The following is a 14,436-nucleotide window of genomic DNA, read 5'->3' on the forward strand; positions in this document are numbered from 1 at the left end:
GCGAGGATTTGGGACAAAAATTGATTTGCCGTTCTGTCTGTTTTGTAGTGGGCTTGTATTTGTTTATCTTTGTTCTTTTTTTTGTTTTTTGTTTTTGTTTTTTTAAGAAAAAAGTTATTTAACACTCTCTGGACCCTCTCCCAGCCATAAAAACCTATCCTTCCCATGTCCATGGTCATGGTCTTTACGGGACTTCTCTACAACGTTCTTTCTCATCACTATTGGTGGGTTCAGGGTCTTATTTATTCCTTGTGAGTTCAAGTGTGTGTTGTTTTTTGCTTCCAACATTGACAATATGAAAAGTACTATAAATAGAAGGGTTGGACTGTCTCACGCTCATCAAAAGCGTGTTTCCACGTCACTACTTCTCGGGATTAGAAAACACTTATAATGCACACAAATTCCTCCCCAAACAGCTCATATTCTCAAGTACACTCTTGTCGTACCCTCCACGCTCTCCTCTCCCCACACCCCCGGCTCTTTCACCTGGAAACAGACAGCGCGTGGTAAATGGAATATGTGCTCGAATGGACAATTTCTCTAAGCTGTGCTACTTTTAATTCGTCATCATGGATTTCAGTCTTAAGTCAGGAGGAAAAGAAAAAATCAGCCCCACGGTTTGGGCATGTGAGTCGGCCACCTTGGGCCCGAAGTCGAAAGAGCCGTGCCTCAGTTTCCCCTCTGCTGTATTGCTGAACATCCCTGCTTCGGCCTTGCTCAGCTGCCCGCCGACACGTGTTAGGCATGACCCAAGAAAAGCATGATTCTGCGTCGCCAGCAGGTTTATGGTCGGTTGGTATGGGGAGTCAGGGCGTGAGGGAGCATGTCGGGGAGGGCAGGAAGGGTGTGGGCCAGGGATATTTTTTGCCTCTCAGTTGAGTATGGTCTCCAGGATGCTTCCTGTAGTGAAAGCTCAGACAGTCACTTCTGTTTTGCTGTTGGTGATGAAGTATGGCTGTGGGGGTGGGTAGTGCTGGGTGCGAGTCCCCAAGGGGTCGCTGGAGCCCGACTCGGCTACGCCAAGTTTGCCCTTGTTACCGTAAGCCTGCCGCCGGAGAGACTGCTCGTTGGGGTCCCAGCCCTTGAAGTTGGTGGTGGAGTTGTAGGCCAGGGGATGTGGGGGGGTCTTGTTGGTGCGTGACTTCTGTCCATTTTGCTTGGCGGGCCCATGCTCAGGGCTGAAGGCCCGCGGCTCATCTTCCACTCTTACTGGGTGCAGAGGTAGGTTCCCCTTGGCGGCCAGCTCGGCCAGGTGCCGTCGCTTGGAGTAGAAGTCATCATTGACCTTGTCGGCTGTCCAAGGCGGACGTGGAAGGAGAGGAGAGAGCAAGAGAGAGGGAGAGAAAGGAGAGAGAAAGAGAGTTAGGGATTGGCAAGGGTACCAGAGCACAGCATCAAAGTGGGCCAACAGTCCAAACGAGACACACACTAGAAACTCCATCTGGAACAGACAGAAGGAAGGAGGACAGAAGGAAAGAGGCTCATGTTTCTTTCACAATCAAGATCAGGACCAACAAGGTAAGGGCATCTCCAACGGAAACTCTGGATCTCCCCCAGATAAGCACTTCTCCACCACGGTGCACCTAGCGTTGTACATCCTTGGCTTTTTTTTTACGAAATTCAAGTGTTGTTTCATTATTAAAATCATGCATTCTCATTAGGAGAAAGAGTGAACATCTTGAAAAATATTCGTGTCTGTCACCCACCATGCAAGACCGCCGAAATCAACACTTGGCTGTTTTTTATCTCTGGTTTTCTCAGTAAACGCGGTTTAATTTGGGATTTCTATTAGCGTGTTTGATGCCTTTTAGCAGTTAAGCAGGCCTGTGTTCAAACCCCAACTCCACCATCTCCTAGAAGTGTGTGCATGTGTATATATATTTCATAGGGTTGTTCAGAGGGTTAAATGATATGATGTGCGCGAAGCATTTACATATTAGCCCCTTCCAAGCTAATTATCATTATAAATCACGGCTTAATTTCCACATAACTTTCTATCAAGCATTTCTCCGTGTTGCTACAAACCACTAATGAACATTTTAATGTGTACATAATATTTCATTGGGTAGAACTACTAAAATGAATCGATCCTCCCATTGATGAACAGTGAAGTTTGCTACTGTTGTTGACATAAATAAAGCTGAAATAAGAATCTTCAAGACTAAAGCTCTCTTTGTATTTAGAATTTTGCATTTAGAATAATTCTAAAAATATTTTCTTAATCTACATCCGATGATGGCAAGCTATAGCCCCTGGACCAGATGTGGGTGCTGCCTATTTTTGCACATAAAGTGTTACAAGAACACAGTCACAGCCACTCACTTACCTACCGTCTGTGGTTGCTGTTGCTCTACTAGGGTGGTGGGTTTGGGTACATGTGACAGAGACTGCGTGGCCCCGCAAAGCCTGAAATCTCTACTAGCCGGCCCTGAAATGAATTACCTGAAGTGGAATTACATGACCACAGGGTGTAAATATTATCTAGGGTCTTGATACATATTGCTAGCTACGCCACAAAATTGTTACACCAACTTCCACACCATTTCACCACACTATCTCCAGCATGATTTCTTTCTTCCTTCCTTTTTTTTTTCTTTTCCTTCCTTCCTCCCTCCCTTGTCCTCCCCTCCTTCCCCCTTTCTTTCTTTCCTTCCTTCCTTCCTCTTTATTTATCTATTTGATAATTTTATGAGATCTTTTATTTTATGTTCTCTTCCAATTCTTTTACTATAAGGTGCTCTACACTTTGAAAATTTATTTCTTAGTGGCGATGCCCGGCTAGCTCCATCAGTGGAGTGTGCAAGTCTTGATCTTGGGGTTGTGAATTTGGGCCCCATGCTGGGTGTAGCGATTACTTAAAATAGATAAGATAAATAACATAAAATGTATTTCTTAGCAATAAACCTTTGAACTTCCATCTCTTGGGGGATGAAAGATATTTGCTGCTTTATCACCACACTTACAACATCTCACACTGTCACATGTGAATTTATGTAAATTCATGGAAGCCACTATAGTTCCAGATTTATTTTCCCATTGGCTTCTTTCAACAACTCTCAGGAGTAGGAAAGATGGGGGCTTTAACCCCTGTTTGATAGACTAGGATATTGTCAAACTCAGACATATGAAGTGATGAACAAAAGTTACCCACAGCTAGTGACTGATCCAGGGGAGAACCGAAGTCCGACAGACATTATTTTATGCGTTTGAAAGGCCGTAGAGGGAAAGCTTCAGTTTTAGGACCAAGGGGACAAAAGTGTGCCCTGCTTGCTCCCTCCGTATCCGTGGCAAATGTCCCTCATGGATCACACTTGTGCTGTCCTGGCAGCCTGGCCTCCACTCAGACTCAACACAGTACCCCAGGAAGCCACATGTTAACCTTTCAGGCTTAATACAGTTTATGTTGGGTTTCTGTCCTCGTTAATGTAAGTACTCCTGGCTGATGTGGTCTTTCAAGAGAAAGTCCCCCTTTCCCATAAATTCTAGAGGTGTCTGAAGATACGGAATGTCACTGTCAAAAGGAATCTGCTACTAAAGATAAGAATATACATTCTCATCATACCAGGCATTGAAGTGGCAAGAGTTAAACTCACGTCAGTGTTAGATCTCTATCTTTCTGCCTTCCAGAAGAAAGTGCTAGGTTTCCAATGCCATAAAGTTTCAACAGAAGGATGCTCTGATATTCCCCCTTGGACTTAGTCGGGGAACATGTATCCAGGTACCTCTAGGACAGATTCACAGGTATCTCCCACTCCAAGTGCCCAAACCTGAACACATCATCATTACAAGTACTGTTCTTCTTCAGGCTCTTCCTTATCTCTCCAATGGGGACGCCAACTAGCTTGTCACTCAAGCCAGAAGCACGGTGGCATTCACTGACTTCCACTCTCCTCCTCTCCTCTATTACCACTAATAAATCACCAAGTCCTTCCAGCTACACGTGCAAATGCTTCTCTTGTAACACGGTCCACCTGACCCCCAACTGTGAACATTGTTCCACTTCAGCCACCAAACTGGCCTCCCTTCCTTGAGTGTCGTGCCTCCACCCAGTCCATTCTCCACACTGAAGCCAGAGGCCTAATTCTAAAATGCCAAAGTGACCATGTCCCTCATCTACCAAAACCTCCTCAAGCAATTTGCTCATGCAGCCATTCAACACAGTGGCATGAGCAGGTGCTAGGCAGTGGAAATCTAAGGAGGAATCAGAAACAGATGTGGTCCCTGGCTTCATGAGCTGGGCATCTAGTAGGCAGAGACAGATAATGACTAAATAATCTCAGAAATTGCATAAAAGCATACATATGGTAAGTGCTATGAAGAACTATTCAGTATTATGAATATTTATAATAAAGTCTGGTCTGGGAACCAGATGTTGGAGCTTTGAAGGCAGGGACTCTATCTTTGCATCTGTGGGGCTCTCAATCCTGGCAGTACATGCAAATCACAGGGGAGAGCTTTTCAAGCATTCAGATACCTGGATCGTTCCTCCAAACCATTCGATTAGAATCTCTGGGCAGGTCTGGCCCAGACACAGATTTTTCTTTTTTTTGTTAAGGCCCCTCCACCCAGGTGATTCTAAAGGTGCAGCCAGAGATGAAACCACAGGTACAGCCCTGGGGTCTAGCACACTGCTGGCACATAGCTTTTCCTAGAGAACTCAAGGGAAGTGGCTTCTGACCTCACTCCTGTTCTCTCCAGCCGCCTCCCACCACCTTCCCTTCTAGGATGTCTAACAAGGTCAGATCCCACCATGATAGGCTCTTCTCCATGGCGTGCATCATAGTTACCATTCTGCCCTTGTTAATGTACTTCATTCATTACTATTTATCTCTCCCACTACAGTTCCAAGAGGACAAGTCCAGGTCAGATTCGTGCCCAATACTTCATAAGCACTGTCCAGCCTACCTCCTGGAAGATATTAGGTACCCAATCAATATTCAGTGAGTCTATGTAGGAGCAAAAAATCATGAATGCACATAGAATATCAGGGCAGTCGTGGGAGTGGAAGCTTCCTTCCCCCATTCCTCCCAGGAGTCTCTTATGAAAGTCTCGCTCACCCTCCTTATGTCCCCAGTCATGATTTGGAATCATTCATTCCCCAGTTCCTCTTTCCACACAATGGAGTGGTCTAAGTTCTGCTCAGAGAAGGGAATGTATTCAAGGTTTCCCATGTCTGACAAACCGAGAAAATTGATTATGCACTAAGTGTCCCGACAGCTGGGATACGTGATGTTTTCTCAAAAAGTTCTAAAGAGAAGAAGTCACAGAGACATTCAACTCTTGCTAGATCAGTGCAGGGATGGGGAGAGTCCTCCATTAAGAGGAGTCATGGAGTCCCACATGGAGAATCTACAACCTTCTCCATAATCAACCCTGACTTGGTCTCTTGGTGAGCCTGACACTGGGGAGCCCCTGACCACAGAAAGTGTTTGGTACTTGGCAAAAGAGGGGGGTGAGCAGACGAATCTGGGGGTTCTGGAATCAGACAGACCTGTGTTTAGGAGATCTCAGGAATGTTACTTAACCTCTTACAGCTTTATTTCCTTTTGTGTGAAATGGGGATAAATCAGGTTTGTTATGAGGAATAAATTATATGGGATCTATAAGCTACATAGCATAGTTCTGGAATGCAGGAACTATTCGATACATATATTTCGTCTGTCTCCTGGCTTATGAAAGAACTGGATTAAAGCCAACAGACATTTATTGAGCACTCACTCTGTGCCAGGCAACTTGCTAAGTACAAAGGGGGCATTGATCCAAACCAACCATCCTTCTTTCCTTTCTTCCTTCCCCCTTCACTTCCCTCTACCTACCCTGTGTGTTGGCCTCGTTTGCCCTATGAAGTGGCCTAAGAAGGGGACTTGATCTATTTGGGATGATTAGGGAAGGCCCCCTCAGGGACGTGCCTTTAGCTGCCAGCTGGAGGTAAAGAGTAGCAGAAGCAGAATTCCAGGCCAGGGCACATGTGGTTCTTATAGCAAACACGGCCACAGTACTTTGTGGTTCCATCAAGAGGTGCAATGTCTTTCCCCAGCCTTTGAAGCTGGCCTGCCCGTATGGCTGGCTTTGACCAGTAGCATGACCGGTGATGTCACTCATGTGCTGAACTGGGGCTTTTTTAAGAGTTCTACAGTTTCTGCTATCAGGCTTTTGGATTCCTGCCTCCATGTGCGTGCAGAAGGAAGCCCAAACCACAGCCTGCTAACTGCCAGATACTGAGTGAGGCCATCCTAGACCACACAGCCATCAGCCCACCTGCCAGCGGACTCCAGATACCGAGTAAAACTGGCTGAGAACAGCCACTCCAGCCCAAACCAGAAGAAATGCCAGCTGACCCAGAATTACGAGTCCGATAAGTGGTGGCTATATGAAGCCACTGTCCTTTGGGATACTTTGTTAGGCAGCAGTATATGACTGATACAGAACAGCATTTGCAAAAGCCCTGAGGTGGGAAGGAGTGTGGCAGCTTCAAGAAACAGACAGGATGCCTAATTTGGTAGAGTGAAGAAGGCAGGGGCTCACCAGACCATCTAACGTATGGCAGGCAACACTGTATCATTCACAGCTATTGATTTGTCTGACCATCTTCCCTCCACTAGACTCTGAGGTGTTTGAGAGAAGTACAGAGATGGCAAAGATTTGTTGCCTGGGGCATGACACTGTTCCTCAAACAGTGATTTTCAAGAGTATTTCAATAACAAGAATGTGGATGGTGGTGGATGAACTGTTCCCATAACCAGGAAATGCAATTTTCGTGACGCTTTCTTTCCAGTGCTTTTGGTCTGCTCTAACTTGGCTCCGGAGGGGGAAGAAATGCCTACCTGGCCTCTCCTAGCTTTGTGCCGTATGGTCCCTGTCAGTCTATCAAAACTCCTCTTGTGAAAGAAATAACAGATTCATTGAACAGCCTTGAAAGCCCCATTAATAAATGCATTAACCTAATCAGCCCCGATACCTCATGGGCAGATGGCTGACAAGCCAACCAAGAAAAAGATGTGTGAGCCTTTCAACAACATTGGCCCTCTCTAGTTTGATTTTTCTTCATTTAAAAAGAGGAAGAAAGAATGAAAAAGGTGCTTTCCTTCCAATAAGCCTCATTGCCTTGAAGGAACCAAGGCTGTAATATTAAACTGTACCTTCCTCCATCTGTCTCTCCCTTAATTATCAGCAGACACTTGTACAGGTGCAAGGTGGGATAGAGCCTCACTTCCGTGGGGATGGAGAGAGTGAAGGTAAGAACCAGTTTCCACAACATGCTGCACATCTGGGGGTCTCAACATGTGGCCTCCCACCTACCTTCTTTCCCAGAGCCAAAGATGTCTTAAGGAGAGCTTCCTACAGCTCATGACCACTCGGTGATATTCTTAGGTCTCAGGTGATGAATTTAACCTGGTAAGCAATGCCCCAACCAACCTAAGCTTTTGCTATTCCTCACTGGCCCCAGTCTTTGGTCCAAGAATAGGCTGAAAGCAAGTGATAAACCTTCCCATTACACTTAAGAATAAAATCCAAGTTATTTGCAGTGGCCCCAAGGTCTGCGTGACCTGATCTCTGGCTACTTGTCCACCCTTGTCTCTTCCACACTTACTATGAACCCATCACAAAGTGTATTCATTTTCCAGGGCTGCCATAACAAATTACCACAAATTGGGTGGCTTAAAACAACAGAAATTTATTCTTTCACAGATTCCAGAAGTCTGAAAAAAGTCTCAGCAGGGCCATGCTCCCTCTGCAGGCTCTAGGGGAGGATCCTTCCTCACCTCTTCTAGCCTCGGATAGTCGCCACAATCCTTGGTGTTCCTTGCCTTTTGCCTCATTCCAATCTGTGCCTCAAACTCCACCTGGCCATCCCCTGTGTGTGGGTCCATGTGTCCAAATTTCCCTCTTCTTATAAGGACATCAGTCACTGCATTAGGATCCACTTGAATCCAGTATGACCTCACCTTCACTTATTACATCTGCAAAGCCCTTATTTCCCAGGGTGGGGAGACGTTCTAATTTCTGAGTGGTACAGATTTGGAGGGATACTCTTCAACCCAGTTCGCACAGGAGTCCTTTCTGTTCCTGAACACACCAAGCTTTTCTGCATGTCAGAGCCACTGAATTGTGTCCTAGCTGCCCAAAGGCTCTTCTTCTTGGTTGCGTATCTGCATTCCTCTTGTCATTTGGTTCTCTGATCAAAGGCCACTTCCTCCTAAAATTCCTCTTGATGACCCAGTCAAAAGAGAGCCCTCTCCACCCCCAGTTTCCCTTGTCACTTCTCCCCATCTTGTATATTCTTAACTCTGTGTCATTTTGTCAAGTTATCTTTCTTAGTTACTTGGGTATTGTCTGTCTACCTTGGCTAGAATATAAGCTCCAATTAGGGTAGAGGCCATTATCAGCTCTGCTCACTACTGTATCTCCAACACCTAGCCCAGTGCCTGACATATAGTAGGGGTACAATGATTCATCTGATGAAGGCAAGGAAGCGCTGGAAATAGTTCACATACCAACAACATTCTCTAGAATATTAGAAATGGGCAGAATGTCTCCTGTTCAGGCCATCTACTGTGTCGTGGTTAATTTTATGTATCAACTAGGATGGGTCCACAGGTGTCTGGATTAATTTTTATTTCTGGGTGTGCCTATGAAGGTATTTCCGGATGTACTCGGTAAAGTAGATTGCCCTCCCCAATGTAGGTGGGAATTACCTAATGTGTTTGGGGATGAAATACAACAAAAATCAGAGGAAGGGAAGATCCATGTCCTTCCTGACTGCCTGGCATTGGTTTTCTGCCCCTGGACTAGGAGAGGCATTGCTTTTCTGCTCCTGGACTGGGAGTTACCCCATAGGCTCCCCGGGTTTTCAAGCCTTCGGACTTGGACTGAAATCACCCCACTGGCTTTCCTGAGTTTCTAGCTTGCAGACAATAGATCATGGGACTTCTCAGCCTCCATAATCACATGAACCGACACCCCATAATAAATCTCCTTTCATATATATAGATATCCTATTTTTCATATATATGAATATTTATAATATTCATATAGATACATACATATATATGAGATTTATTATGGGGAATTGCCTCAATCAAACTGATAATATATATATATATATTATTCATGTGTGATATATAGGAATATATATAAATAATAGGATGTATCTGTGTGTCTGTAGTTCAATTTCTCTGGAGAACGCTAATACATAGTCCGCATCATGGAAGACTGACCTGTGCCCTGTGCTTTACAGAAACTTAAGGAATAAGCAGTGGTTAAGTTCCTTTATTTCTGGGGCAGGAGAACCTGGTGCTGCCCAGCTCCATATCCCTGGCCATAGTCTTGCAGAGGCATGACTGCAGAGGAGCAGTTCGTTCAAGGAAGCAAGATGAAGGTGGGTGAAGGAGGCATGGGCTGGTTAGAGACTGCTTCGCTAGAGCAGAAATCTGGCCTCCCTCCCAGATCCCCCAGTGGTAAACTGAGTAAAAGCTCATCTTTATTAAGTGTGTGCTCTGTCCTAGATACTTGGCTAGGGAATTTGTTAACCCGTGTAATACTCTCAATACAGTACTAAGGTAGGTGCCATCATCAATCCCATTTTATAAATGGGGAAACTGAGGCTACAGAGCTTTGGCAACTTGTCCAAGCGACGGTACTGGGATTTGAACCCAGGACACCTGGCCGAATACCAGGTATCCTGGAATTTGTGAATTTGTGGCTACAGCACTCACCACTTCCCTGGTTAGGCTGCCTGCCTTATGGAGAATAGTCTTGTTTCCTTTTGAAGGTTTTATCTGTGGGAAAACATCCCCCTAAACTAAAGAAAATGGAGGGCAGAATGAGAATTAGGCAGAAAAATCACTTTTCTCGATTCCCCCTCTCCAGACATCAGGGGTGGGGGTGTACAGGTAAGTTATCATATTCTCAAGTAAGACATATTCCCATGTCACCATGGGAAGTTTAACAAAGCCCCAAATTCCCTCTTAAGGCAAACTATGTTTATCTTCTTCTTTGAGGTGAGGAGGGAGCTGGGGGTGACATGAGACTCTCCCTGCCAGGTTGTGACTCTTCCAGCATTCAAATTGGCTAGTGCACAGGTCTTGTGCATCTCTGAGGGGCACTGACCAAAAGCAGACCAGCTGTCCCAGAGCTGGGCTGGAAAGAACCATTCACTTCTCACAGAACTGAGAGAAGACAGAAGTTCCTTCCTCATCACTCAGGGCCAGGCACTCTCCATATTATGTCATGTATCTGGCTCCCACCCCATCCCAAGCCAATGAGGCAGATGTGCTTGCCTGGGCTCTTCACGCTACATCATGCTGATTCCCTCAATGTAGTGGGATATTTTCAGATATTACCCAATATTTCTTTTTCTTGTGGTTCTAGCATCCCCTCCCCATCACCCAGAGAGCAGCAATCAATTTCAGTGATGACAGAGAGCCAAAGTGTTGGTTTTGAATCCTACACCGGGCTCTTGACAGCCATAGCAGAGCCTGAGACTCAAAAGTCAAGGCTTCAGCATTAAATTTCAGGAATTAGAAGGATTAATGAGCAAAAGAAAGAAGTATTAATGAGGCTACACCTTGAAGGATGCAGTGCATCAGGTCTGGAAGAATCTAACGATGTCTGGAAGAACTCCCACCTGATTTTTTGTGACCGTAAATTCTTCCTTACAATATGGCGGAAAGAGCCTACCCTTTGAAAGAAGATGGATCTGGGTTCAAATCCCAGGTTTTCCACTTAGAAGCTGGAGACGTTGAGCAAATCACCTGATCTCTCTTAAGGTTACCAACAAAATTGAAAATAAAACAACCAGGGTTACGTGGCAGGAGTGTGAGGGTACCAAAGGGAATCATATACAATAGCAATGTCCTTGCCTCGTAAGTAGGTATTCAACAGACAGTAGCTGCTGTTGCTGTCATTGTTCGAAAGAAAAAGAAACTCACATGGGGATACTAAGACTGACTTTGAAGGGTGCAGTACAGGAATAAAGAAGACAAGGCAGGTTAAAGCACAAACCATCACACATGGCAGAAGGCAGGCCTCCTTAAATGCACATCTCCTGGGAAGGTGTAGCACGTGGTCATTTGTCTCTTGGGTCTCTTTCTACCCTTTTCTCTTGGGCACGTGGCCACCCAGCTCTGAGCTACATTTCCTCACCCTTCTCGGAAGCTCAATTTGGCCATGTAGTTCATCTCTTGCCCACATGAGGTTAGCAAAAGGGATGCACCCAATTTTCCACTTCACCTTACTTGCTTGCAAGAAAATCATTTCCCCTGGGGGTCCTCTCTTCCGCCTTCTCATAGCCTATGACAGCCACCAGCTACAACAATGCAGCCGAGGACAATCCGGTAGAGGGTGGTAGAGAAACAGTGTTGGAGGAACCTGGGTCCCCGTGGGACAGTTTGGAGTCAAGCTGCCCCACCAACCACCCCCCCCTCGGGACTATAACAGAGATATACTTCTTTCCCTCAAGCCACTGTATCTGTAGGGACCTTTGGCTCAGTAGGAAAGTATTTGCTTTTTACTTATACAGGAATATTTTCTGGGTCTCTCCTTCTTTTTCCTCCCTCACAAGCTAAATTAAAAAGCAAAAGCGGGGACAATTCATGTTTAAAAAATACCCAGGTATTTCTTCTTTTAAAATGCATTCTATAAATCTGTGCAGGTTCCTGAAACTGTCTCAGCAGGCAGAAACAAGAAAGGCAGGAAAAAAGCCTAGTTTCTCAGACAGGAGAGGGCCAGGGAGGAGATGAGAAGGACTGTCTTTATGGTGAATTAGCCCTGTTTTACCTGGTTCTGGGCCTTGCTGAAGAGGCACAAGGAAGAAAAGTCGCATTTGAACCAGGTCCTAATAAAGCTCAGGGCTCCCAGCTTTCTTGAAGTCCTGTGTCTCTCTAAGAAAGAAAATTGTCAAGGGGAGTCCAGGAGCCTGGACCTTTTTTTTTTTTTTTTGGTCTTAACCCCGAGGGCTCCCACTGCCTTTGCTGGAGAGGATTCTGAAACAGCGCCTGGCTTGGGCTGTACACCAAAGGTGTCCAGGCTATGCCATGAGCCCCTCTGTTGTGAACTCCAGGCCTCGAACCCTACAGGTCTTTTGTCTTGTCCTTAGGCAGGCCTGCTATGCAGTCACCTCTTTCTGAAAGGCTGTTGAATAAAGATGGGGTCCAGCCATGGCTGCCCACAGAGCCCCCTGCAAAGAATGGTCCTGGATGGAAACTGCATTCATTCATTCATCACCCTTCGATGCATCTCACACTGCTGCTCCAGAGATGGAGATACTTCTTTTCAGAAATTCCTTTGTGTGGTTTATCTTGTGATCAACCTCCCCTCTGGTGAAATTTTATGCAACTGGGTTTTTTTTTAATTTTTTTAATCTTTATATATTTTTGAGAGAGAGACAGAGCATGAGCTGGGGAGGGGCAGAGACAGAGGGAGACGCAGAATCAGAAGCAGGCTCCAGGCCTTGAGCTGTCAGCACAAAGCCCGACAAGGGGCTCAAAATCATGAAGCGTGAGATCATGACTGGAGCCGAAGTAGTCGGATGCTCAACCGACTGAGCCACCCAGAAGCCCCAAGTTTTTTTTTTTCTTAATGAAACAAATACAGGTTATTATCCTTAATACAATGCACCTCCTTCCAAAATGCTATAGGCAAAGGGCCATCTCAAAGATAATCGTAAGGTTTGGGATCCTATGTTAAATTGATGCATGAATGGCTTCAATTCCTCACCCTTCCCTGTATCCATGCTCTTTTTATGTGACTTTGAAACTCACCCCAAAAGAGGAAGATCTTTTTTTCCCACCAGCGGATTCGGAGTTCATCCATGTGATTAATGAATGGTAGAAGACATGACATAACAGAAGTTTGATAAAGTTCTTTGTGTTTCTCTTTTGCATCTATGTCATCGTCATGAGATGTCTAGGCTACCCTCTCTGAGGATGAGACACCTAGAGCAGAGCCAAGTCACCCCAGTCACTCCAGCTAAAACCAGCCTAGATCAGCCAACATCCAGCCACCTCCCAGGTAGATGGGTCAACTCAGCTGAGCAGTGGAGAAACTCCCACGTCAATATAAGTCACTGGTACACAGCCACCTAGTCTCAGTAAATGCTGCTAAATAAATGTTAAACCACAAGGTTTGGGGCCACTTGTTATGCAGCATTATTATGGCAAGACTACTGATACAAATACCAATCATTTACTCACCCTACTTCTAGGAAGAGCCCCCTAGGTGGCGCTTTTCAGGTGGGGAATCCACCTGTCTCCTACTGTTGATCCACATGGTTTAGATGACATACCTCTCCACTCTCCCACCCCCAGCTCTTCCCCCAGTGACTACAATCAACCCATTTCATTGCCCTTACTATAGCAATTTGTTCAGAGGTGGGCACGTGACAAGGCAAGCCAATGAGAGCAAAGCCTGGGATCTGTGGTTACAGAGACAGAAGGGCTAAAGAGATCAATGACTCCCAACCTTCCATTCTATAGGAGAGAAACTGAAGGGCTCAAGGATACCAAACTAGGTGGAAGCAGCAATGGATCTGGAACACAGGTCTCCTGGACTTCCATGTGCTTAATTTATCCATGTCCCAGCACCTCTTCAGAAAAGACTGCAGGATTCCCTGCAAATGCTATGCCTCACTTCACTTAATAATTTGTTAATAAAACACATACTGAGTGTCTGTTACCTGCCGTGGGTACCATGCAAGATGCCAGCAAAGTTTGGAATGAATAAGATCTAGCTGGCTTAGCCTCTGAGGGGCGTATTCTCAAACTAGCATAAAATGTTTACTGCAATCTTACCATGGCGGCCTTTTCTGCAAAGCAGAGAATTTCCCCCATGCCCTATGGGTTCCCAGGAAAGCTCATCAAAACTCCAGTGCTCACTGTGTGCTTTTAAAAGAGGCCATACTTAGGAGCTGGTGGGATTTGATTTTTATTAAAAAAAAATCCCCTCCCTATCCTCCACCTGCTCTGCACCCTCCAGCTCACCAGCAAACCAATAACCCAAATCAGAAAATTGCAAAAGGCTGCATTTCATGAAGTAATGCTCTAAGGTTGCCTTTCCGTGGGTCCTTACCCAAGATGTGCACACCCCGACAGAACTGCAACCCAAATTACATGTTTTCTACTGCTTTGTGCCTTCTGTAGCATCTCTTGGATGAATATTTATTGAGCTGCATCAATATTCTTCAAAAAAAAAAAAGAACTGGAATTTGCTGAGCACCTACTCTGTGCTGGACATGCTCTCAGCCATTTCACTGACACTATCTCACTTAAACCCTCTTAAAGATGGACGAAAAGGCAATATCATCTTTTCCATGTGACAATGGGAACTAAGGCCCAGAGATACTGAGTAATTAGGCCACCAAATTTCTGTGCCACAGCTGATGAGTGTCAGGGCAGGACACCAAATCCAAGACTGTCACCTCTAATGTTCCTACTTTCC

General features: G+C 45.4%; 1 protein-coding gene across 2 annotated transcripts in view; it reads right to left on the minus strand.

The window, feature by feature from the left end:
- Positions 1–531: 531 nt before the first annotated feature.
- The window catches only part of SHISA9 (shisa family member 9), a 277,140-nt gene continuing 263,235 nt past the window's right edge, over positions 532–14,436 (minus strand). For both annotated transcript variants that reach the window (XM_047838808.1, XM_047838807.1), the window contains exon 5: positions 532–1,293. In XM_047838808.1, the coding sequence (XP_047694764.1) occupies positions 914–1,293 (380 nt within the window). In that variant the 3' untranslated portion in view covers positions 532–913. The remainder of the gene's footprint in view (positions 1,294–14,436) is intronic.

The sequence above is a fragment of the Prionailurus viverrinus genome, chromosome E3, assembly GCF_022837055.1.
Source record: "Prionailurus viverrinus isolate Anna chromosome E3, UM_Priviv_1.0, whole genome shotgun sequence".
Classification (NCBI taxonomy): domain Eukaryota; kingdom Metazoa; phylum Chordata; class Mammalia; order Carnivora; family Felidae; genus Prionailurus; species Prionailurus viverrinus.